Source organism: Dama dama, chromosome 32 (assembly GCF_033118175.1).
Source record: "Dama dama isolate Ldn47 chromosome 32, ASM3311817v1, whole genome shotgun sequence".
NCBI lineage: Eukaryota > Metazoa > Chordata > Mammalia > Artiodactyla > Cervidae > Dama > Dama dama.
The window spans coordinates 32,833,124-32,859,885 of NC_083712.1; the positions used below are offsets into that span (position 1 = coordinate 32,833,124).

At 37.7% G+C, this 26,762-nt stretch overlaps 2 protein-coding genes across 3 annotated transcripts; both read left to right on the forward strand.

Moving 5' to 3' along the window:
• The first annotated feature begins 6,113 nt into the window (after nt 1-6,113).
• On the forward strand, nt 6,114-7,161 carry LOC133050622 (high mobility group protein B2-like). Its single transcript, XM_061134909.1, has one exon. It carries the CDS (start codon nt 6,228-6,230, stop codon nt 6,855-6,857), a length of 630 nt encoding a protein of 209 aa, XP_060990892.1. The 5' UTR covers nt 6,114-6,227; the 3' UTR covers nt 6,858-7,161.
• A 2,420-nt stretch (nt 7,162-9,581) lies between these two features.
• UBXN8 (UBX domain protein 8) lies at nt 9,582-26,580 on the forward strand. 2 transcript variants are annotated; one of them, XM_061134907.1, is made up of 8 exons: nt 9,582-9,788; nt 13,869-13,991; nt 14,786-14,856; nt 16,709-16,831; nt 17,609-17,746; nt 18,883-18,924; nt 23,829-23,903; nt 25,962-26,580. In XM_061134907.1, exons 1-8 carry the CDS (start codon nt 9,701-9,703, stop codon nt 26,127-26,129), a joined length of 828 nt encoding a protein of 275 aa, XP_060990890.1. In that variant the 5' UTR covers nt 9,582-9,700; the 3' UTR covers nt 26,130-26,580. The 2 variants fall into 2 exon arrangements, with proteins under 2 accessions (XP_060990890.1, XP_060990891.1); XM_061134908.1 differs by lacking the exon at nt 13,869-13,991 and having other exon boundaries at nt 9,658-9,788.
• The last annotated feature ends 182 nt before the right edge of the window (nt 26,581-26,762 follow it).

Below are 26,762 nucleotides of genomic sequence, written 5' to 3' on the forward strand. Positions count from 1 at the left end.
AATTTTTAAAATACCTAGAGACATGTGAAAATGGAAACAATGAGTCAGAATCTATTGCTGTTGCTGTTTAATCACTAAGTGATGTCCGACTCTTTGCAATTGCATGGACTAGAGTCCACTAGCCTCCTGTGCCTGTGGAATTTTCCAGGCAAGAATACTGGAATGGGATGCCTTCTCCAGGGGACTTTCTCGACCCAGGGATCGAACCTGCAGCCCCTGCTACATCTCCTGCATTGAAAGCGGATCCTTTACCCCTGAGCCAAATCTATGGGGTGCAGCAAAAGAAGCTCTAAGAGGGAATTGTATAGTAATACAAGCCTACTTCAGGAAACAAGAAAAATCTCAAATAAGTAACCTACCTTATACCTACAGGAACTAGAAAAATAAGAACAAACAAAACCCAAAGTTAATAGAAGGAAAGAAATAAGAAAGATCAGAGCAGAAATAAATTAAATAGAAACCTAAAAAAACATTTGGAAAGATCAATGAAACTAAGAGCTGGCTCTTTGAAAAGATTGGAAAAAAAATTAAAAAACACATAAACTTCTACCCAGGTCCATCAAGAAAAAAAAAAAAAAAAAGAGCAGGCCCAAATTGATAAAATCAGAAATGAAAAAGGAGATATTATAGTTGACACCATAGAAATATAAAGGATCATAAGAGATTACTATGACCAATTATACACCAATAAAATGGGCAACCTAGAAGGAATGGACAAATTCCTAGAAATGTGCAATATCCCAAAACTGAACCAGTAAAACTTACAAAATATGAGCAGACTAATTACCAGTAAGGAAACTGAATCAGTAATTTAAAAATCAGACAGGAAAAAGAAATAAGAGCAATTCAAATTGGAAAGGAAGAAGTAAATCTGTCACTGTTTGCAGATTATACTATATTTAGAAAATCCTAGATGCCACCAAAAAAACTATTAGAACTATATTCATATATATAATTAGTTCTATATACTATATATATAAATACATACACACAGTGAAATACTACTCAGTCATAAAAAATGATGAAATTTTGCCATTTGTACCAACATGGAGGGACTGGAAAGGTATTATGCTGAGTGAAATAAGGGGTGGGATGTGGGAGGGAGGTTCAAGAAGACATATGGTTGATTCATGTTGATGTATGGCAGAAACAAACACAATATTGTAAAGCAATTATCTATCCTTCAATTTAAAATACATTTTTAAAAAAGACAAATACTGTGTGACATCATTTATATATGGAATCTAAAAATAAAACTAGTGTATATAACAAAAAGGACTCACAGATATAGAGAACAAATTACCAGTTACTAGTGGGGAGAGAGAAGTGAGAAGAGCCAAGATATGAGTAAGGGATTAAGAGGTACAAATACATGTACAGTGTTAGGTATTCAATAAATAAACTACAAGGATATATTGTACAACACAGGGAATATTGCCAATATTTATTAATAACTATAACTGGAGTATAATCTTCAAAAATTGTGAATCACTATGTTTTACACCTGTAACATATAATATTGTACCTCAACTATACCTCAATTTTTTTTCTTTTTTCAATTGTTTTAAAAGGGAAACAAGAATAATACAGTGAACATCCACACACTTTGGCTTAAGAAATGAAGTTTTACCACACTGTATAGCTCCAAATATCGATCCCTTTTCCATCTTCCTTCCTCTCCTCAGAGGTAATCAGGATCCTGAACCGGGTCTTTATCACTTCTCTTTTCTTGGAATTAAATGTCCATCATCAGAAAAACAGACATTCATGTTCTTATATTGGAATACTATGCATTAGTGAAAATAAATTAGGGCTATACAAATTAACTTTGAACAATTTAACATAACATTAAATGAGAAAAGAATATATTAAAGTATGCAAAACAATATTATTTTACTTAGAGTTACATAATACGCTAACATTTGAAACTTTTCCATATATATATATATATAGAAATTTTAAAAAATCATCCATAATTTCACCACTATGATGTAGCCGTTTTCCCTTGTTGGCCTATTTTAAAGTCATGTCTGCTAATTCAATCATCTATGTAATTTCTCAGTCTGTTTCCCCTGGTCTTCTTCTGCTTATGTGTCACCTTCTCCTGCTTCTTGTCATGCCTAGTAATTTTTTAATTTAATGGCTGAGGGACTTCTCTGGTGGTCCAGTGTTAAGACTCCAGACTCCCAATTCAGGAGGCCCAGGTTTGATCCCTGGTCGTGGAACTAGATCCCACATACTGCAAGAGCCAAAAAAGTGCCACAGCTCCCAAAAAAGTATTTTTTAAAATTTAATGGTTGACATGATATTGAATATCTGAATTTTGTTCTTTTTCTTTAAAAGGTGTTGCTCTTTGTTTTTGCAGAAAGTTGTTACTTGTGGATCAACTTGATCCTTTTGTGACTTCTTTTCTAAAGTTTTTTTTAGGGCAGTTCTAAAGAAGCCTTTAAGTAAAACTCTCTTGTGGTCTCATAAATGCCTCACAGAAAGGTCAGAAAACTATGGTCTATAGGCCAAATCTAGCCCATGGACTGTTTTTGTAAATAAAGTTTTATTGGAATACAACCATAACCATTTGATTATTTATTATGAATGGCTGCCTTTGTGCCACAATAGTAGAGCTAAGTATTTGAGATAGAGACTACATGACCTGCAAAACTTAAAATATTTGCTATCTACTCATTTATAGAAATGACCACTACCTGGTCATTTACATAAAATGTTTGTTTATTCCTCTCCTAGAGGGGAGACTTCCATGCTGGTCAGTTGGAGTCTAAATGTTTCCTTACCTACATGAGCTGTATGGTTCAATCACCTTACAGCTCCTTGATCTGTCTTTGCCTGTCCTTGTGGAGTTTCTCCCATCACATGTGGAGCTTAGGATCCCAAGTAGATGTCTGGAGTCACTCTGAAAAATAAATATGGCATTTTCCTACAAAACTAAAAATGTGTTTACTATCACTTCACTTCAGTCACTCAGTCATGTCTAAATCTTTGCGACCCCATGGACTCAGCAAGCCAAACTTCCCTGTCCATCACCAACTCCCGGAGCCTACTCAAACTCATGTCCATCGCATCAGTGATGCCATCCAACCATCTCATCCTCTGTCTCCCAATCCTCCTCCCACCTCAATCTTTCCCAGCATCAGGGTCTTTTCAAATGAGTCAGTTCTTCGCATCAGGTGGCTAAAGTATTAGAGCTTCAGCATCAGTCCTTCCAATGAATATTCAGGACTGATTTCTTTTAGGATGGATGGGTTGGATATCCTTGCAGTCCAAGGGACTCTCAAGAGTCTTCTCCAACACCACAGTTCAAAAGCATCAAATTCTTCTGTGCTCAGCTTTCTTTACAGTCCAACTCTCACATCCATACATGACTACTGGAAAAACCATAGCTTTGACTAGGAGGACCTTGGTTGGCAAAGTAATGTCTCTACTTTTTAATATGCTGTCTAGGTTGGTCATAGCTTTTCTTCCAAGGAGCAAGCATCTTTTAATTTCATGGCTGCAGTCACCATCTGCAGTGTTTTTGGAGCCCCCCAAAATAGTCTCTGTTTCCATTGTGAGAGAATAAATAATGATACACTTAACTTGTATAAATCTCAAGGAGAGTATAGTGAGTTAAAAAAAGCCTATCTCAAAAGCCAATATTAAAATTTGTAATATGGCTCAATTTGTCTTTTTTTTTTAAGTTTTAAAAAAATATTTATTTATTTGGCTGTGCCAGGCTTTAGTTGTAGCATGTCTTTAGTTGCAGCATGTGGGATCCAGTTTTCTGACCAGGAACCAAACCCGGGCCCCCTGCATTGGGAGCACAAGAGTCCCAGTCACTAGTTTGTTTTTAAACATGCTTATATGGGTACTCAAGGAATGGTACAACTAAGATAAGTGAATTTAAAAAAAAAGATGTGCATTTCATTGTAGTTAATGAACTCCAGTATTCTGGCCTGGAGAATTCCATGGACTGTATAGTCCATGGGGTCACAAAGAGTCGGACACAACTAAGCGACTTTCACTTCACTTCAATGAATGCTGCACAATTTCACTTTACATAATATTCTGGAAATATATTCTACATAATATTCTGTGGGTATAAAATGGTAGGGCAAGAGATAGTAATGGAGCTATTATGTGTTATGTATCTCGACTAGTGGCGGTCACAGGAAACAACACAGGTAATAACGCTGTATACAGCAAGATACCCACCCACACATGAGTGTATGTAAAACTGGCAAGATCTGAATAAGCTTGATAGATTGTGTCAATATAAATTTCCTGTTTATATAAATCCTGTACTATAATTTTGAATGAATTTGCCAGTGGGGGAAACTGAGTAAAGAATGCATGTGCTCTCTCTGTATTATTTCTTATAACTCTATGTGAACCTATAATTATCTCAAAATAAAAAGTTTAAAAAAGTATGATGTGTGTACAAAGCCTAATCCAAACAGCACATTCTGTATCATTCCATTTATAGAAGTCCTGTGTGTGTGCTCAGTTGCTCAGTTGTGTCCAACTCTTTGTGACCCCAAGCCTGCCATGCATCTCTGTCCATTGGATTTTAGATGTTTTAAAAGAGACAGAGCTAATCTATAGTAGAAAAAAAAAAATCAAAACAATGGTTACTTTCTGGGAAAAATCTTGAATCTTGCACTAGTACATGAGGTTAAGAAACAAGACAAGAGGCCTAAAATGGATTGATTATGAGAATCCCCACACCATCAAACGCAGAATTTACTTACAGCTTCAGCTCTCCCAGAAATGGAATCACCTGATCAGCGCTAGTTAGGGAATCTACTTCTTGGACCCATGCCATCCTCTAAAATAGCCTTGCGATAGCCAACCTGCTGTTTTGCCTCAAATAACTTCCGTGTTCCTGTTCCCTTTGGGCTAGTAAGGTCCTTCATTTTCTCAGCTCCCCAGAGCTCCTTTCTATCAGGATAAAAGGTCTGAATCAACTTTTGCTCAAAATTTTTAACATGTTTCAGTTTATCTTTTAACAATGATTATGCTGGAACCCAAGGAAGGGTAGGGTTAAGATGTTAGCTTTTCAATGTAGTTAATGAAATGCATGCCGAAGTATATATATTATATGAAGTATGCAGACACATATGATATAGCTAATGATACACACACTGAAGTATCTTGGGGAAAATGTTCTAAAGTCTCCCAACTATGAAATGTGTCAAATAAGACCTATTGATGAATGGATAGATTGACAGATATATGATAATATGTATAATAAAATGTGGACTTCCCGGGTGGCTCAGAGGTAAAGAACCCACCTGCCAAACCAGGAGACGCAAGGACACAGGTTTGATCCCTGGATTGGGAAGATCCCCTGAAGAAGGAAATGGCAACCCACTCCAGTATTCTGGCCTGGAAAACCCCATGGCGGGCTACAGTCCATGGGGTCATAGAGTCATACATGACTTGGCAGTTAAACAACAAACAACATAATAAAATGTGGGTATATGGATAGTCATTGTAAATTTATTCAACTTTTTTGTCTGAAAAGTTTCATAAGCTATTGAAAAACTTAACTAGTTTTTTTAAATACAAAAATTCCAAATATTAGGTAACATAAGCAGTTTTGTTGTTGTTATTCACTCAGTCGTGTCTGACTCTTTGCGACTCCACAGACTGTAGCACTCCAGGCTTCCCTGTCCTTCACCATCTTCCAGAGTGTGGATACTCTTAATACATACAATTCAGGGTACATGTTAATAAACATTATCCCCCCAATAAAATAAGATTAGATTTTAAAATGAGATGGCAATCCTACTTAAAATTTTTTTAAAATTTATTTGGCTGCACCAGGTCCCAGCTATATAGCACACAAGATCCTTAATTGCAGGATGTAAACCCCTAGCTGTGGTATGTGGGATTTAGTTCCCCAACCAGGACCAAACCCAGGCCCCCTGCATTGGGAGTACAGAATCCTAGCCACTGGACCACCACAGAAGTCTCGACAATCCTACTTTTTTACACATAAAGAAAACTGGTGGCATCACTTCTTAAATATAAAAAAATGTGAAATTTGTATTTTAAGAATGCTAATAGAGAATGACTTAATATAAACTATCAAGATTTAAAAGTCCCTTCCTCGAACCAGTTCACGCCGGAGCCGGGGCAGCAGCGTCGCGGTGAAACGCGGCCGCTGCGCGGAACTCTGAGGAAAATCTTTCGCCAGGTGGACACGCCGCCTCCGCCGCAGCAGCAGCATCATGGGGAAGGGCGACCCCAACAAGCTGCGGGGCAAGATGTCTTCGTACGCCTTCTTCGTGCAGACCTGCCGCGAGGAGCACAAGAAGAAGCATCCCGACTCCTCAGTCAATTTCGCAGAGTTTTCCAAGAAATGTTCCGAGAGATGGAAGACCATGTCGGCCAAGGAAAAGTCCAAGTTCGAAGACATGGCAAAAAGTGACAAAGCTCGCTACGACAGGGAGATGAAAAATTATGTCCCTCCTAAAGGTGACAAGAAGGGAAAGAAAAAAGATCCCAACGCTCCGAAAAGGCCTCCATCTGCCTTCTTCCTGTTTTGCTCCGAGCATCGCCCAAAGATCAAAAGCGAACACCCTGGCTTATCCATTGGGGATACTGCAAAAAAATTGGGTGAAATGTGGTCTGAGCAGTCAGCCAAAGATAAACAGCCGTATGAACAGAAAGCAGCTAAGCTAAAGGAGAAATACGAAAAGGATATTGCTGCATACCGTGCCAAGGGCAAGAGTGAAGCGGGAAAAAAGGGCCCTGGCAGGCCGACAGGCTCAAAGAAGAAGAATGAACCAGAAGATGAGGAGGAAGAAGAGGAGGAAGAAGATGAAGATGAGGAAGAGGAAGAGGAAGATGAGGAATAAATGGCTATCTTGTAATGATGTGTGTGGAGTGTGCGTGTGTGCTCAGGCAATTGTTTTGCTAAGAATGTGAATTCAAGTGCAGCTCAATATTAGCTTCAGTATAAAAACTGTACAGATTTTTGTATAGCTGATAAGATTCTTTGTAGAGAAAATACTTTTTAAAAAATGCAAGTTGTGGCTTTTTGAGGGGCTACTACATACAGTTAGATTTTCAAGCTTCTGATGTTAAATGTTTCTAAATATTTAATGGTTTCTTTAATTTCTTGACTTGTGTATGGTAGCACAGCAAACTCATAGAAATTAGCATCAATAGTAAATTTTGGGTTTTCTAGAACGAGAATGTTGCGTTTTCTTTTTTAAAAAAATTTTTGTAATAAAATTATATATATTAAAAAATAAATAAATAAATAAAAATAAAAGTCCCTTCCTCTTGTACCAGGTAGCTAAGATGGTAAAGAATCAGACTGCAATGCAGGAAACCCTGATTCAATCCTGGGTCAGGAAGGTTCCCCCAGAGAAGGGAATGGCAACCCACTCCAGTACCCATGCCTGGAAAATCCCACAGACAGAGGAGCCTGGTGGGCTACAGTCCATGGAGTCACAAAGTGTTGGACATGACTGAGCAACTAACACATCATTTCTTCCTCTTATATAATACTCAAAGTGTTCATATAAGATTTTATTGCAAGAACTGAAACACCTATAAATAATAGCTTAATTATGATCACTGAGAACTGTGACCTTACATCAATCAACATGACTTTCCTATTTGTTCCAGGAAATTCTTGCCAACAAAGATAGCTGTAAATAAGCACATAACTTAATTGTCTTCATTGTTAGCTTTATAAACTTCCTGAAAATCTAATTATGTGAACAACAGGTTACTCATCTGGGTAAAAAGCTTCCCTCTCATGCACTAAGAAGCTGAATTGGTCACTCAACTGGGCAAATTCCTGTTCTTATCAAAAAGGCCACATCTGCCTTCAAGTCCTGCATCTTGCTATGTCCACCAGAACTAAACTCTTACACCATGTACTATGTCTAATCCCAGTTAGATCTCCACATCAAAAAGACTACCTTAAACCATTCCAAACTAGATTTGAAAAGCCTTATAAAAATCATCCTTGAATTCCCCTCTAAGACACTACAAAAATTATGATACATCAGTGTTCTCCCTTAATGCAGTAAGTGAGAAACTTGGTTTTAGTTGAATAGGTTAGTTTGGTGGTCTGGTGGGAGGAAGGGGTGGATGGAAGTAGATAACTGCGGTGAAGAGACTTCACAATCAACAAAGTTTGGGAAATGTATTACAACTTCATGCAAATTTTAGAGTATGTGTGAAGCTCCATTTTACTGTTCTGACAGGGACTCATTGCTGTCATCAACAGATTATACTAGGAATACAGAGAGAGGAAGCTAAATGCCTAAACAAGGAAATCACACCAAAATGAAGACAGTTAAGCAGTGTGGAACTTCCTTTCTTTCCTTTCTTCATGTAGACAAAAAATGAGAAGCTCTGAGTCAATATAGTTAATTACTTCATTGGTATGCCATATGAAAATTTGTAATACTTCATCTAGACTGATTTTGAGATTGTGCCCTCCTACTTTGCACCTTCACTTCCAGGATAAAGTTCTTAGCCTACAAAGCCTAGCCCTGTGTACTCCTAACTGCAACCTACCTCTAGGCACCTCCACTCAAACTTGAAACTGCAATATTTTAATTCCTGGATTTTCTGCATTCAATTTCCTGAACTTGAAATCCCACTCTTCCTCTTGCCGCCTTTCCCAATTCCTAACCTTTACGACAAAATTTAGGCATGATTTCCTTCAGGAAAGCCTTCAAGCCCTCGCTGGGGATGGGGTTCTACAGCCCCGTGCCCATCCTTATCACAACACTCAAGCACTGACTCTATTTATCTGTTTACAGAGCTACTAAACTGAATTTCTGAGCTTCCTGAGGGCAAATTCACTAACTTAAACGTATTTCTCATAAATCCTCCGGGCATCAGGCTGTGGGGCTCAATAAATGTTAGCTGAACTAAATGCCAGGGTGGGAAAATTGATGGCTAGGTCAGAAAATGAACTTTCAAAGTATGAAAGATTGTAAACTGCAAGGATCTCCCTAGCTTAATTGCTCTGTAGGTTGGCAGAAGCGCCACGGAGGTGAGTCATGGGATGGCAATGAGGTCACAGAACTGTGAGGCCGAGTTAAGTCTTTAACAATAACCCTGCTGGCAAAACTGACCAGGAGCGGAGAAGGGGTGGCGGGTCTCCAGGATTAGGTGCCAGGTCCCACTTTTGAATCATCTTTCCACAGGAACCAGAAACCACGAAATGAGCCGGAGACCGTTGAGGCAATGAAGAAGGTGCTTCGGCAGAGTGGCGCTCAGTTGCTCCGACCTCAAAGTCCACCAGCACCCTCTACGGACACAAGGCCAAAGGCCAGGCTGCCTCCTCACAGCGTCAACTGCCCGTACCCTTTCTATGACGCCTCATTTTACTCTTGACAAGTCTTTCTCACAGTCTCCGGAATCCAGGTGCGGCCAGCCTCGCCAGAGCCCACGTTTGACTTGACAGAGCGCACTTTTGACAGGACTTGACTGGGCGGGTGCCAGCGAGGCCGTCTCACCGCCCACGTGACGTGAGGTGTCCTGCATTTGTTCTAACGCTACAGATTATGAGTTCAAAAACCTGGGCTCACCTCAATCTGATCAACGACCCTGCTTCAGGGTCTACCTGTTTCCCCAAATTCCTCCCTTAACAAGGTCTCCACTCCATTTTCCCAGGGAGGTGCAGCCGGAAGGGGCGGGCCTTCCGACCGGAAGCGGGGCTCCCGTCACTATGGCTTCTCGTGGGGTAGTTGGTATTTTTCTACTCTCTGCTCTCCCCCTCTTGTGTCTGGAGCTCCGGCGTGGGAAACCAGACCTGGGTAAGTGTTGGCTTTTCCCGTTTGACCCTCAAACTCGGGTAACGGCCCCATGAACACTGCGTTGAATTTCCGTTTTCCAGCCGCGATGCCTCTGGGTGGCTTTGACTACGACTCCCAGGTTGCACCGCGCCGGCCTCCCTCTTCCGGATTCAGTTCTGGGTCGGGGTCTGGAGGAAGTTGATTCCCGGTGGCTGAAAAAGTCGCCTAGATCTGGTGAGGTGTTGCGTGTAAGGGAACAGAGCCAGAAAGCACAGGAACAAATATATACACGACTTTCAAATTGTGTTGAATGCTGAAAAAGAAAGAAAAAACCTGCTGAGGAATTTAAGCCGAGCTTTAAATGATAAAGAATCAACTCTCTGAAAAGCCGGAAAATATTCCAGACAAAGGAATTGTGACTCGTTGGAGGAAAAGGATGAAGACCATTGAGACTGGATCAAGGAGACACAGAGGGAGATTGGCTCAAGATAGTACCAGTAACATTCATTTAGCACCAAATTCTAAATGCTGTTCATTTATTATCTCATCTAATCCTCTTTACAATCAGTATGAAAGGCAAAAAGATGGGTACTATTATAATCCCTATTTTTGTTATTCAGTCGCTAAGTGGTGTCCGACTCTGACAGCAACCCCATGGACTTCGGCACACTAGGCTTCTTTGTTCTTCACTATCTCCTGGAGGTTGCTCAAATTCATGTCCATTGAGTCGGTGATGCCATCCAACTATCTCATCCTCTCTTACCCCCGTCTCCTCCTGCCTTCAATCTTTCCCAGCATCAGGGTCTTTTCCAGTGAGTCATTTCTTCGCATCAGGTGGCCAAAGTACTGGAGCTTCAGCATCAGTCCTTCCAATGAACATTCAGGGTTGATTTCCTTTAGGATTGACTGGTTTGCTTCCCCTGCATTCCAAGGGACTCTCCACAGTCTTTTTCAGCACCACAGTTGGAAAGCATCAAGTCTTCTTGTCCTCAGCCTTCTTTATGGTCCATCTCTCACATCTGTACATAACTACTGGAAAAACCATAGCTTTGACCATACAGACTTTTGTCAGCTAAGCGGTGTCTTTGCGATTTAATACACTGTCTAGGTTTGTCATAGCTTTTCTTCCAAGGAGCAAGTGTCTTAATTTCATGGCTGCAGTCACCATCTGCAGTGATTTTGGAGCCCAAGAAAATAAAATTTGTCACTGTTTCCACTTTCCCCCCATGTATTTGCCATGAGGTGATGGGACTGGATGCCATGATCTTAGTTGTTTGAATGTTGAATTTTAAGCCAGCTTTTTCACTCTCTTCTTTCACACTCATCAAGAAGCTCTTTAGTTCCTCTTTGCTTTCTGTCATTAAGTGGCAGAAACTGAGATATAGTGAGGTTAAGGGACTTACTTAAGGCTTTTCAGAGGTCACTGGGTTCTGTGTGGAGAATGTTTTGTGGGGATGCTACAGCAGAAGCAGTGAGGCATGTTAGCCTTCTGAAGTAGGGAAGTCATGATGACAGTTGGCCTGGACTAGGATAACAGAGGAGGTGAAATGTGCACGGACTTGGGATTTTAGCCAAGTAGAATCAGCAGGGTTGTTGATGGGTTAATGATTTGGGTGAGGGAAAGGAGAGATTCAAGGATAACTCCTACATGTGGCAGAGAACAACTTCAAGCACTTGGTGGTACCAGTAATAAAGGGAAAAATGAAAGGAAACATGGACTGGTGGAAAATTCATTCATTTTTGGACATATTAATGATCTGTTTACATGTCTGTCTCCCTTATTAAACTCACTTCTAAAATTGGCCACTATGAGAATTCCCTGGAATTGGTTAGGACTTGCACTCTCGCTGCAGAAGGCAGGTAGGTGTTCAATCCCTAGTCGCTGCATGCATGCATAAATCAATGAATGGATGAGAAGGAAAGAGAGAGGGAAGAAGGGAATTAAGAGACCGTGATGAAATTTAACTTTGTATATTTCCTCTCTTTACCCCTACCCCCAAGAAGTCAGGTACCCAGAACGTTGCATGAAATAAGAAATTAAAATAAAATGACTTTTAAAAAATCTACAGACATTCTCTAGAAGTTTCCATATTGGAAACAGCCATACTGGAATCTAACAAGATCTTTATCTAAATGATACACAGATGTTAAATTCACACTTATTCCAGAATCTACCTGCTTCTTTACCTTACAGAATTCACCATTACTCTGCTCATCTATAATCTACTTTGCACTATCATTTGAGTCACTAGTCAATGAGAAGGTGGTTACTCAGGGTTGAAGAAGATGTTCACACAATAAGCTCTGACCACAGGATAATATACTTCTTGAGGACAGAGGCCCCCCCAACCCTTCTTCTTTTTTTGTATTCCCATCATTTATCACAATATCTAATATAATAAAAGTAAAAAATTCTAGAAAATGCAACTGGGCTCCTGGTAGCCTTTCCACTTATACATTTTCACTTAACTCCTTTCTTCTAGAATCCTCTCACAATTGTGAACTGGGGGTGGTCTACTTTGGTTTCTTGTTACTGGTTCTGCAAATATATAGCAACAGTATTTTAGTCTATTTTAAAAATCATACATCTCAGTGCAACAGCTGCAGGGCTAGTTAGGTTTGGACCAGGACTTAGAGATACTGCTACTTTTAGCTGGAGCTACAAATTGAATTACCAAAGAGAATTCAGACATGTTCATTCACCTTTGCTATATTTTTGGACATAGACTGAGAAATGATCCTTTTTTTTTCTACTCTGTACAAGCATTCATTGCTGATACATTTTTACTTATACTTAAGCTAAATGTTTTAATACTGGTTCATCACATTTGTTATCCTTTGAAGTGTCCTGCATATGGGCTCTTGAGCATAGTATAAACAAAACACCTCAACTTAATTAAAAAATTTCTTACTTGAGAGGTGTACACATAAATCTAGTTCTTTTGTATTCCCATTTGAAATTGCTTGCTTGTTAGAACAAAAAGCAGTGTTATGGAACATAAATTCCATAAAGCATTTGTTTCTCTAAATAGGAATACTCTAGTTATCACATTACTTTTGAAATGATCATAGTACTCTAGAGTTAATTACATGTCATATTGAACAATACCTGAATCAGTAGTTAATGCTGGCAAAGGTGGAGGGGCTGTAATGCAAAAGAAAACAAAAAAACTTTAAACAAATTTAAATTGCTTATTTTTTTAAGGATGATATATGATATGTATGTGTGTGTGTATATGTATGTATGTGTGCATGTATATCTGTTTTCAGTTAAAAATAAAATATTTAAGTCTGTATATACGATTCCTTCATTAATTCTTAGTTATTTGACTAACCGCTAGTCCCCATCACACTGGTAAGATAGTTCCTCTGTACTTTTGCCTGGTAACTTTTGAGAATTACACAACAAAACTAGAAATTCGTGGAGGGTGGAAACCATTTTTAATCCAGCTTTATACGTACACTCCCTATCATTTGGCAAAGTGTATTACACAAAGAAGGTACTTGTTACATTTTTGCTGATTAATTTTCATTTGGTTCTTAAAATAGTAAAAATCAAGTACTAAAATTTTAATTTTTTCTAGGCAAATGTGTATCTAGTAAATTTATTTACAAATGATGAAGTAAATATTGAGCAATAGAGAAGTACAGAGTTGCATAATTTACCTGTGAGAAGAATTTGGTGTTTCAGTGGAAGTGGATTTTTTTAAATAGAACTAGAATTTGATAAGATGATATTATCACAGTTTAATTCCCAATTATGTGGATTATTTTCTTTCCTTCTCTGGGCAGAAAGGAAACCAGAATTTATGCATTATTGATAGTCATATATTTATAATGTAGCCAGTTACTCAGATTATACTTATATTCCTGAGAGAGAAGATGTTCTAGAATCGTTTTCTGAAAACTTGTTCTGGTAATGACAGTCATGATGAATTCTGTTGACCAAAGGAGACTATATGAAAAATCTTAAGACAGTTACATACCTTAACTTTAACTGTACTTTTCTAGTACAGATAATCTTCTAATGTATTAGTACTCATTATTAGTGTCAAGAAAAATGTTTTGAATTGTAATTATAATTTTTTTAACCTTTATAAGGAATCAAAGATCTGATTTTGCTATGTGGCCGGATTTTCCTACTGCTTGCTCTTCTTACATTAATTATTTCTGTGACTACCTCATGGGTTAACTCGTTTAAACCTTCCCAAGTTTATTTGAAAGGTAAGTTTATTGTTTATGCTACCCTTTTACACTTATCTACTGAAATTTCTTTCCTTTGTTCAAGAACTTTTGCACAATAAGCATCATTATACCATTAATTTGTGCTGCGTAATTTTATGGTAGAGTAATACTTACAACTTTAGTTAACAATTTTTAATGGGCTATACCCCAAAATTTTTATGAGAAATTGTTCTTTTTTCTTGTATATACATCTGAAACTATATAATTTCCAACCCAAACTTTAAAAGGTCTATACAACAGCAGAGATCCCTTCTCTTGACATTCAGTGGCTTATAATCTAATATTGGTTAAGTCACTGCAAGGGTTGCCACTCACACCCCACGTTGAGAATCTAGGTATATTGCTTTTACCATCATGTCCAAGGGTGACCAAATGGCTGCAGCAAAGTATTCTGCACCTCATGTGTGGGAATGGGCTTCTGTAGAGCTGCTAAACCCTATCCGACACCTGCAGAAAAAAAAACCCACCATCACTATTCTTGAAGTCTCCCTACCAAAACCGTAACATGCAATATTAATACATGTCAGAAAGTTTTTGTTTCAGAACAGACCTTTTCCTACAGATTGACATTTCTTACAAAAAGAAATTTCTTGCAGATTTCTGTGTTTCAACTGTCTGTGTCTCTTATCTTTATTATTTGAAAAATAAGTCTGTTTTTTGGAGACTTTTCTCTCCCCAAATGTGAAGATCTACAGATGATTTTCAGAGAAAAATAACATTCAACTTACTGATACATGGGAATTAAAAAGCACTTCTATGTTTTGCTATCTTAGAAGAAGAAGAGAAGAATGAGAAAAGGAAAAAACTTGTGAGGAAAAAACAACAAGAGGCACAGGGTGAAAAGGTAAAGCCTAGGAGATTTCCCTGGCGGTCCAGAGGTTAAGACTTTGCCATTCAATGCAGGAGCTGCAGGTTCGATCCCTGGTCAGGGAGCTATGCCACTTGCCTCATGGCCAAAAAAAAATCACAACATAAAGCAGAAGCAATATTGTAACAAATTCAAATTCAATAAAGACTTTAAAAATGGTCCATATTAAAAAAAAAAAAGGTAAAGCCTATTTTTTGGAAAGTATATAGAGAAAATACAAAAATATCTGGGGAAATTTCAAATTTAGGTCACAACTGAGCAACTTTCACTTCACTTCAGAGAGCTGTCTTCACGCCTGGCCTTACTGCCCATCACCCTTATAGCCCATCTAAAAGAATTAAAAGGTATAAACATTGAGAAGTAAAAGTGAAAGTCGCTTAGTCGTGTCCAACTTTTTGCCACCCCATGGACTATACAGTCCATGGAATTCTCCAGGCCAGAATACTGGAGTGAGTAGCCGTTCCCTTCTCCAGGGGATCTTCCCAATCCAGGGATCAAATCCAGGTCTCCCGCATTGCAAGCGGATTCTTTATCAGCTGAGCTACTAGGGAAACCCGTAATTCAGTGGCATTTAGAATATTCACAGTGTTGTACAACCACTACCTCTGTCTAGTTCCAAAACATTTTCATCACCCCAGAAGAAAACCCCACACCCATCAAACAGTTATTTCCCCATTCCTCACTCCTTCCATCCTCTGGCAACCAGCAGTCTGCTTTCTGTTTGTATGGATCTGTCTGAATGTTTCATACAAGTGAAATCATATAACGTGTGACCTTTTGTGTCTGACTTCTTTCCCTTGCCTAATGTTTTCCAGGGTTCATCCATATAGCATAAATCAGCACTTCATTCCTTCTATGACTGAGTCATATTCCACAGTATGGATGGATCAAAATCTGTTTGTCTGTTCACTTGATGGACAGGTTGTTTCCACCTTTGGATTATTGTGGATAATGCTGCTGTGAATATTTGTGTGCAAATGTTTGAGAACTTATTTTCAATTCTTTGAGGCTATATACATAGAAATGGAATTGCTGGGTCATATGGTAATTCTATATATTAACTTCTTGAGGAACTGCCAAACTATTTTCCACACCATTTTGTATGTCCACCAGCAATTTCTGAGGGTCTCAGTTTCTCTACAGTCATTTCCAATTATGGTAGTCATCTCTTTTTCTTAGTCAAGTTAAAGGTTTGTTAATTTTTTTTCAAAGAACCACTTTTTGGTGTCACTGGTTCTGTTGTTTTTTTATTCTAGTCCCTGTTTTTATGTCTTCTTTATTATTTGCTTTCATGTGGCAGCTTTGTGTTTAACTTGTTCTTTTTCAAGAGTTTTATGATGTAAAGTTAATGATTTGGTATCTTTTCTTCTTCTTTAATTAGATATTTATAGCCATAACTTTACCTCTGAGCACTGCTTTTGCTTCATCCTATGCAAGATTGGTTTTGCTAACTAGAAGTTGCATTTACCATGGATGATCATCTAACAGTTATTTTTATGATCTTGAAATGTCAGGTAGCACTTGGGCATACTTATATCACCAACCTTAGTAGGTTTTTGTTGCACTGAAAACCCATTAAAGGATATATCGGCAGACTGCCATACAAGCAGAAGGATAAAACAGTTGTTTTTCTTTGCATTATGTACAAATGCAAATTTTTAGAGAGTGATGCAACAGTGGAGGATGTAGGTTTTTTGGCAAAACTGAATTAGTGTTAAAACATCACTTCTTACCTGGTTCTTATTTACAACTTTATAGACAATGTAAATAAAATCTTAGGGGTGTTAATGTATAGTCACCTGATTTTTTTTTTTTTTTTTTTGAACAGGTTGGCAGATACATAGAGAATGTTCTAAAACCTAGCCAGGAAATGAAACTGAAAAAGCTGGAAGAACGCTTTTATCAGATGACGGGTGAAACCTGGAAGTTAAGCAATGGTCATAAACTTGGGGTTAGAAAATATTCTCATTTCATATTTTTTAATTCTGCTATTATTTATGTTTCCTTTAACATATACTAATTTTTTTAAATTGCAAATTATTATTCCAGTCTATTTTATGAGTCTTTATTAATAATGTTTATATATCAGTTTTATATATATATATATATATTGAGTTTTTATTGGTCATATTTGTATGTCAAATGTTTAAGTGGTTTTTGGTGCCTAAAGAGCATATAACTTAGATCCGTGAAAAGTTCTAACTTAAGGCAGTCTGAGAAAACTGTTGACTAAATCACATCTTTTATATGAGGGCATCCAAATCTCTTGGGTATTATAAGCTCACATTATATTCATTCTGTTTAGCTCTGTTTTTGTGAAGTCAAATTGACCTTTGACTCTCTTCCTTTGGCACTGAGTATAAATTTTGTCGTTTGCAAGTGAAAGTTTACAACGTTAAGTTCTCTTTCAGAGAAAAAAGGATTTTCATAAATTCATTTTTAGAGGAACTGGCTGTAGATTTTTTTGTGTAAGATCCTTTCTGTCCCAAAGACTTTTTTTTTGCTTTCTGTTTACACTGTACCTTTCATCATCTCCTAAAGAAGATGATCCAGTAGGGGTAAACAGGATTCTGACAGTGAAGCAGAATGTTTGTATCCATTTCATAATGGTAAATATGTCATGAAACGGTCAAGGATTGGTAAGAAAGGTAATGTGAAAGATGGCAACATAAAATGCAACTGCTCTATGTAGTGACTTCACTTCTGAATTGAGTTTGCTTTTGGCCAGGGTGATGAAGATTTGGAGCTTGATAGTGAGAGTCAGACATCTTTTGAAACATCAAACAGAGAAGCAGCAAAGAGACGGAACTTGCCTATGCCTCTAACCAGAGTTTCACCACCCGCTGAGCAGCCCACAAAGAAGGAGGTTCATTACTTAATATCTGGTCACTGAGCTGTATCTGTGTACAGTACGGATATTGTTCTTTGGGTGGAAGTGGTATACTGAGGGAATCCAGATGGTGTCTTCATTAAGAATCACTTCAGCTTCATTAAGAATCACTTTTCTTGTTAAATACTAGCATTCTGAGCCAAACTTACAAGGAATCTAGGAAGATAAATGATAGTACATTTAGTAAACAGTTCTTTTTAAGGAAGTAATTATGTAGAAACAAAAAATGCCATATTTACTAACGGAGACATTCCTTTGGGGACCTAAGATACAATGAAGTCATCTATTTTGTTGTTTAGTCGCTCAGTTATGTCTAACTCTTTCTGACCCTATGGACTGCAGCATGCCAGGTTCCTCTGTCCTCCACTATCTCCCAGAGTTTGCTCAGACTCATGTTCATTGAGTCAGTGATGCCTTCCAACCATCTTTTCTTCTGCTGCCCCCTTCTCCTTTCCCCTTCAGTCTTTCCCAGCATCAGGGTCTTTTCCAATGAATCAGCTGTTTACATCAGGTGGCCAAAGTATTGGAGCTTAGTTGAGTGGCTAACGTTATTAACATGAATATATCATTGTCCTCAGTGCCCCTATTAGGGAATGAGTTAGCAACCATTCACTCTGGAGTGATGTCCAGGTTTATTATTCCTTCTTTTCTTTCAAATCTTTAATCCCTAAGAAGACAGATTTGGAGCTGGTTAAGGCTGAAATAAGTTGTTTCTATTGAGTCTTAGGGAAAGCTGCTAAGCTGTGTTCCCTATAAGTAGTTTCCAGTGTATTGCATCCTCTGTTTCTTTAGTAGTACATTTTTATGTAATATCTTAGAACAGCATAAACATAACGTTCTGTAAATGGGTATAGATTAGCAGCTGTCATCTGAGATCTGTTTTTGTTTTTCCAAATTCTATTTTTATGATGTATTGTTAGCACAGAGTTGCTTATCCAAAAATGTTTATTGAGCCTCTCATTGTAAACATATTATAAATGTATATTAAAAGAAAAGACTTCATTAAGCATAGATATGTCCAAACTCTATGTTTGGAAGGAACTCTTCTCTTCAAGGTTATTTTTTTCTTCTTCTGTTTATATTCCTGTTACTAAATACTTACTTTTCTTTAGGTTCTTGATTTACCTGAAGAACCTCCTGAAACAGCTGAAGAAGTAAGCTTATCTTTTTTTTCTTTGAAAACCAATGTATTTTTAATTTTCTTTAACATCAATTAAGTATGTCTTACCTACATTTGGGTTTAGAAAGAAAAAATAGTACAGTGTTTATGTGTTTGCACCATGATTAGGTCTTGTTTCAAACATGGGGTGGTATCAAATGCTTCAGTCAAGCCCTATTTTGGAAGCCTTCTGTCTGCTGAGCTTGTGTTTTAAAGCCCTCCCACTTCATTGGGCAGAGATTGGATGTGTGGTCTTTTTCAGAATGTTAAGTCATCAAATGAGCTGCCTATTAAAATAGAATCAAAATAGGCAGATGACTTCAAATTGTAGTTTTTCCATTAAAAAAGAGAAAATGAAGGATGCAGCTACTTTGCAGGTGTTTGAATTGGAAGATGGTTTGCTGTTTGGGGTCAGGGTTGGACTGGACCCCGACTCTGCATGTGTCCTCTGCCCAACCGCTTTGCCGTAATCTGTGCTGCCTTCCTGCGGTTACCCAGCTCATTTTCACTCAGTCGCTAATGTACAGAAGCACATCTTTAAAGCTGTGAAATGGCGTAGGCAAAGGAAAGCTGGATGGTTTTCCATTTCTTGACTCTCAGTGACTGTTACACTCCCTGAAAACTATTTCTGGGGCAGCCGTGAATGCGCTGGAGGGTCTCATTTTTGCCAACACATTTGCAGCACGTAAGTTAGTATTTTGGATGCTAAAATACTGAGGAAAATTCTGAAAGTCTTACAGACACAATGAAGTGTGCAGTCAATCCCAGGAGAATCACAGTCCCAGGAGAAACATAATGTAAGGAAAAACCAAAGGTCTGATTCCTCCCTGTTACACCCATCACATCCACACCCGTATGATATGATGTCCTGACCCTCCTACACCTTCACCTCTCAAACTCTGGGTTGGTATCCGTGACAACCACTTACAATAAGGGAGTAACGAAGTACAGCTCAGGTTGACAGGGAACGCCTTTTAAGACTTTTCTCCAGCTTTAAAGCACATGACCTTATTCCTACAGAACACCAGTCTGTCACCAGTGACAATAGACGTCAGGTGGTCAGTGAATCCTTTGAAATTGTACCTTTTTGCAACCACAGGTAGAAGGAGGGTGTTCTTCAGAATCTTAGGTCTGTAACTCTGGAAAGGTCAAGATACCTCCACGTGGAGGCAGTTGGTATTGCTCTCCACTTTATAAGAGTTATTCATAGTCATTCCATTTTGTTTCCTTTCTGCTCTTTTCCCATACTTGACAGATGACCTTCTGTGCTACACTCATTAAAGTGTCTGTCACAGTAATGGAGTTTTAGAGCTGGGATAAACCTCAGTCATGTCTCATCCCATCTCCTCAACTTGAGGCTGAAGGCACAGGCAGGATTTTGAGGTCCCTCCTGGCTGCATGAGACCTCTGGGTTTAATCAACCCTTGTTTACTCTAGAAGCGATACTATCCCTACTTGCTTCTCCTTGCTTCTCCTCTGGCCTTGCTCTGATTTTTGGTCCTCTTTGCTGTTTTTGGTTAATAAAGTCAACAAAATTAAGGTAAAAAATTGTTACCTGAGAATTACATGTTACCTGAGAATCACATGTATATACATAGTATCAATCAGGTATAAGCAACTTTAAATTATATAATAAAGTTTTGTGAAGAATGCCGCTAATGTATAGTTATTACCACTTGATACTTGTCCAGTGTATTCTATTCTACGCTAATCAAGAAAAGAAAATAAATTTTGGAAGATTTTGATTCTGTCAGAATCATCACTGGGCAAGGTGTTTTCCACCTGTGCAGTTGCTACTGCGCATAGATTTCTTAGAATTCAAAGGATAAATTCATAATTCCCTGCTAGTCATTCATCAGCCCTTATTTTTACCTCCCTGGATGACTCTGGGTGTCCCAGTTTATTCTCCTTGACCTGGTCATCCTACTCTTTGATCTAATGAGCTGTTTCTGAGCAGTTAGCCTGGTCCCTCGGGTGTCTCTGCCTGACCTTTCCCCTCCGTTGTAGTTGGACTGTTTAATAATAATGAAAGTAGTCCTTAGGTGTGGACTGTCATCATCATGATAAAAGTTAAAAACAAGAAAAAGGAAGCATTCTAGTTTGGAGAGTGTGCCTTTCCTACCCATCCTTCACCCCATCACCCTAAAAAAGTGTTTCAAAGTTAAAAAGGCACATCTGGAATTGGCAATGAGGACTATGCAGTTACCCCAGATTTTAGGATGTTTGTCTTTGTCAGTCACCTAGTCATTCCTTTTTCTGGCTTTCTGCACAGTACCATTTCATATTTTGTCAACTTCGAAGCTTTGCTCTGATACCATAATCATGATCTATCATCATACATAAAGCTTGCCCATCATAACTAATATATTTTAATCCCTAAGCCACACAGCTGTTTCATGAGTCCATATATAAAAGAATAATTTCACCTTTAGGAATAGTGGAGATTTTAATTTTCAGGACATTCTCTGTTTTCTTATTAAAGTTAGGCCCATTAAGTGTGTGGTGTCACCCACAGAATAGAGGGACATCTTAATAAATCTTTGTTGCTCAGGGAAGGGACTAACATTCATTTTAAAGGTTATCAGAACAGGATGAAGTTTTCACTGTGTGTGTGTGTGTGTGTGTGTATTCTGTATATGTAGTATCTGTGGCTCTGTAGGCTTTACAATAGCCGTATGAAAAAATTCCTGTTATAGTGGAAGCCTCCTTGGACTTAGCAGCAGACTAATAGATGAGTGAGCTAATGGCCGAAATGGATTTCTGAAAGGGGAGCTGGATCTGAAACGATGCCATTCTTAAACCTTATACCCTGATTTAAGTGCCTATTATGTATTTCATATTACAACTATTGAAAGAGTTATAATTTGGTAAGATATTTTAAATGAGAGGAGGAACTAACTCATGGTAGTCTAGAATTCACAATAGAATAGTCACCACATGTTACTGTTCTACTTTTAAACTGAAAAGACAATAACCATAGAATTTAAGATAATTTGAAAAGAGGTTTGTAAATCATCATGTAATTACCATAATACCATAGCAACTATTTTCATTATTGTATGCTATTTTATTTCATTTTAAGGGGAGCCAAATTTTAATTAGTGTTGCCCCTTTTCATTTAGATTTCATTTAACAGTCTGTGTTTGGGACAGAGATTTACTTCATAATTTGGATTGTGTTCCAGGCCTTTGACCTGTTCATAGGTCAGTCCACTAGACTGTCAGTAATCTTAGGAGAAATTACACACCCACCTTTCACAGTAATTGTAAAAATAGAACAGTAACTAGGTTTCAAACGACGATTGTTCATTTCTCTTAAGTATTTATCTAATCCCAATGGTAAACATTGTCACTATATTTTAACCTTAGTTTCTTTGAAAGCATTTGACTTTAATTCTCCTCTCAGATCATTAAAGTTTGAACAAAACCTCACTGTAAAAGTTAGGTTTTATTGTTCTACAAATAAGCAAAATTGGCTTTTAATTTGTGGTTGTTAGTTTGTGTTTTATTATAAAACTTTGCTTTAGTAGAAGTAGTAACAGAGCTCAACATCGCACCAATCTGGATGTGAATCAAACACCCTACCTACTAGCATGGAAATATTTGCTAACGTGGCTTTCCTAAAGCGGGTGGGTGCTGCTATAAAACAACCATTTCCACCATTTCTGTAACTGTGCTGCGAACAAAACTCCCAGGACAGTTAGGATAATGTTCATAAAAGTTAAAAACAACAAAAAGACAGCATTCTAGTCTAGGAACTGTGCATTTCTTACCCATAAGAAAGGGTTAAAACACTTTCCATAGGACCATCAGAAAGGGTTTCCTGAGGGTAAATAATGAATGTCAGAATCAATGACTGATTTTGTCATCTTTTCTTTTTTTAAAATTGAAGCAGAGTTGATTTACAATGTTGTGTTAGTTTCTGGTGGACAGCACAGTCATTCAGTTATACATATATACATATTCTTTTTCATATGGTTTATTACAGGATATTGAATAGAGTTCCTTGTGCTATACAAGTAGGACCTTGTTGTTCATCTATTTTATATATAGTAGCTCGTATCTACTGATCCCGAACCCCTAATTTAGCCCTCCACATTGGTAACCGTAAGGTTGTTTTCTGTGTCTGTGAGTCTGTTTCAGTTTTGTAAATAAGTTCATCTGCATCTGTTTTTAGATTCCCCACATAAACGATACCATATGGTATTTGTCTTTCTCTTTCTGACTGACTTTGCTTATTTAGTATGATCATCTCTAGGTCTTTCCCACTCTTTTCTTTTTCAGAATGTTCTTTAAAATACTAGCATGTTGCAAGCTCTTTTTAGCTATTTAACACTTTAATCAGAGGAAAACTTGTCGGGGAACTCAATATGTAGAACAAAGCTGCTCCCAGGAGAAGGGGGTCTTCTAGCCCCGCAGCAGCCAGGACTAACTCCAGGCTCATCTCTTGTTCTCATGAGGTAGATATGGTGCCCGTCCACAGTGATGGGGTGGCCCGGGTAACGTTTTGTTTTCTTCCAGTCCAGTGTTTGTCTTGCCTGAAGACTCTGAGGTGGCTCTGGATCATCTTGATTTGGTAAGGCCTCTCTCAAAGCCCAGCTGCAGTCTTGATATTGTCTGGGCAGACAGAAGCCTCACTTCTCTGGCACCCTCTCTGGAAGACTCTGTCATTGGTCTCCCCAAGCAGTGGGAAGGTGTTTTTCAGGTTCAGAAGAATTATTTCTGTGTTTAAGGTGAATTTTCTCCGGACCTCAATGCTGGCGTACAACTCTGAGAGCTAAATTTCTACAAACCCCCCCATGAGTGCTTAGAACTAGGTACAGGTGTTTCACAGGAGTAGTGATTTTGGAATTACAAAGAGCCGTGGTTGGTATTCTCATCGGGATACTTTTTTCCTCAGGTCGTGACTGTAGCTCTCCGCTGTCCAAGTGGGCGTGTCCTGAGGAGAAGGTTTTTTAAGTCCTGCAGTTCACAGGTGAGGAAAAATCGTATTTGGAGAAATATTTGTGTTGAATTTGGCAACAGTTTATTCCCATGCAGGGAGGATGTGATGTCTGTTGTCCGCACTACCACCAGGTGAGGATAAATGGGATTTATGTATACTCTACGTGACAGAAATTTGGAAAATTAGGCACGCTGAGCCTCCTTGAATTGTGATTTCTGCATTCAGATTTTTTCAGTTCTTCCTTTTTTAATTTGTTTTTTGTTTTAATTATATTCTCACAGCTCAGTGGGTAAGATGCTTTCAAATCTTCAGGAAGCAGCTATTATTAACTCTGTTCTTATTATCCCCAATGGATTATTAATCTAAGAAGCCCCAATGCTTGTATGTGTTTTCAGATCATTCTCTAAAGCTTTTTCTTTTTGTTCTAATAGACTTGTTTTTCCTTTTAAAAACAATATTGTGTTCACTAGCAATGATTTGGAAAATAGAGAAGAGTATAGAATAATAGAAAATATAGAATATAGAAAAACAATTTTGATTTGCCATATGACACCAAAGCCAATTACTAATATGTTGATGTATTTCTGATTTTAAGTACATTTGAATTTATCATTATGCATGCATTAAAAATCTAAGTAATTATCTAAATAACTTTCCATCCTTATTGTTGCATTTAACCTTCTATGTCTAGACTGCTATAAACTATAATAGGAAATACTAGTAGGTTAGACTACATAAAAATTTTAAGTTGTATAAAGCTCATCAATTTAAAAATTTGGCAGCAACAATTTAATAAATATTTATAAAGTAATGATTATGTTAGCTAGAGAAAAAAAAAACTTGCCTGGGAAATCCCATGGACAGAGGAGCCTGGTGGGGGTCTATGGGGTTGCAAGACTTGGACATGACTTAGCAATTAAACAACAAAAATTTAATAAATATTTATAAAGTAATGATGATTATGCTAGCTAAAATAATTTTAAAAATTAAAAACCAAGTGATGAACATGAAGAAAAAGTTTGGTTTTACTTAGAAAAGTACATATTAAAATGGATACCATTTTCTACCTATCAAATTGTCAAATATTAAAAAGAAGAATATCCAGTTTTGGGCAGTGTGTGCATAGAACAGGGATTCTTACTAAATTACATTCACATTGTTCATCTGAATGTAATTTCGACTACTGTTCTTGTGGGATAATTTATCAGTGTATATTTTAAAATATATCTTTTGGCCCAGTAATTTCATTTATGAGAATTTATTCTTTGGAAATAATGACAAATGATCAAAGGTATTAATATAAGTGCTTATGTAGGCATTGGTTAAACTAAGGTACATTCATATATTGGAAAATTATGGCATTGTATGAGATAATGCACATTTATTACATGGACTATCAACAGGTACATGGATGGTGGTAGGTCAGGATTTACTTATAACTGATATAAGTATCATTTTGATATAAAGTATAATTATTGATAATAAGCATGTAAATTGGTATAATTGATACCAGCACCCCCTGAGAACATTCTGTCATTCAGCTTTCTTTCTAAAACAACACACCATCCTTTGGCAGGCATTTTTTAGCAATAATAAGTGGAAATTTGGACAATTACAGTGGGAATCTTTATGACAGGAAATGCAGTACATTCATAGGGATGGCCTGTTATCAAAAGGCAGAGTCTCTGGCACATGGACATGTCTGTTTTGACTGTTCCTGGGTGATTTTGATTGGACTACTTGTAATCTAAATGACTTTTTCCCTAAATGCTAACCTTTTGTTCGTAACCTTTTCAGTGAATACTCTCCCCATTCCCTATGACTGGAGTTTTCCTAATTGTTAATGTTTCTGCTGCCTGTAGGTGTCAGTAGTCCCTAGGCCTTCTTTGAAACAAAAGGTATCAAAGGTCATTCACATCTCACAATTCGTGGCATACTGTTTTGCTTTAAACACTGGAAAGTTCCTTTGAAAGATATGAAAGTTGTTTTCATGACTCCTAGGGGCATGATTTAACAATGAGAGATCGTAAACTATCGTGAGGGACACAACCGTGTGCAGTATTTATAATGAAGCTTTTTCTCTTCTAGGTCTTGTTTGATTGGATGATGAAGCTTGGGTATCGCACATCTCTATACAGCCTTTCTACTTCCTTTCCCAGAAGGCCTCTGGAAGTGGAGGGAGGCTGGTCACTGCAGGACATTGGAATAACTGTGGATACTGTACTCAACGTGGAAGAGAAAGAGCAGAGCAACTAGTTAAGAACTGCCAACTAGCTGTTTTACACGAAATCAGTTTTACACGAAATCAGTTTTACACGAAATCAGTTATACCATGACCTTACAGGACAATAGAGGATTCACATTAAAATCATGCCATATGTTGATTGAGCTCAAGGCCGTAAACATTTCAATGCTGATCTCCATGGAAATGTATGGACATAAAGTATTAGAGAAGGATTGCTCTCTACATATAATAATTTTGGGAGTGTGCCATATTACAACGTACCAAATGAGGATGAGATAGAAATGTATATAGTAAGGTGCTCATTAGTTTGTATTTTCCCCAGCTGACGCCATTTATCAGTTTCTCCTTTCAATGTGCCTTACAGTGAACATTTCACCATTCAAACTCTTCAAGGTCTTCTAAGTAGGAATGTTTAGTCCACTGTATTTCTAGAAATTAAACTTTGAAAATGTTTCAAAGCTCTTTTAAGACTTCAGAGTTCTTTTTGATAGTAAACATTGTACTCATGTTTACTTAACTAATGTTTGAGATTTATTTTATTTTGCCTTGCACTGAATTGTAACATTTACAACATTCCAGGTAGATCAGTGTTTTAAAGATAAAACAATGAAAACAAAGTGAAGGTGAGTTTTAAAAATATATCT

Excerpts from the sequence above, each read along its gene's own strand:
- LOC133050622 (XM_061134909.1), top strand. The coding sequence starts at position 6,228 with ATGGGGAAGGGCGACCCCAACAAGCTGCGGGGCAAGATGTCTTCGTAC.
- UBXN8 (XM_061134907.1), top strand. The coding sequence starts at position 9,701 with ATGGCTTCTCGTGGGGTAGTTGGTATTTTTCTACTCTCTGCTCTCCCC. Across the intron at positions 13,992-14,785 it reads TTCCCAAGTTTATTTGAAAG|AAGAAGAAGAGAAGAATGAG; the intron begins GTAAGTTTATTG and ends TTGCTATCTTAG. Across the intron at positions 16,832-17,608 it reads GCAATGGTCATAAACTTGGG|GGTGATGAAGATTTGGAGCT; the intron begins GTTAGAAAATAT and ends GCTTTTGGCCAG.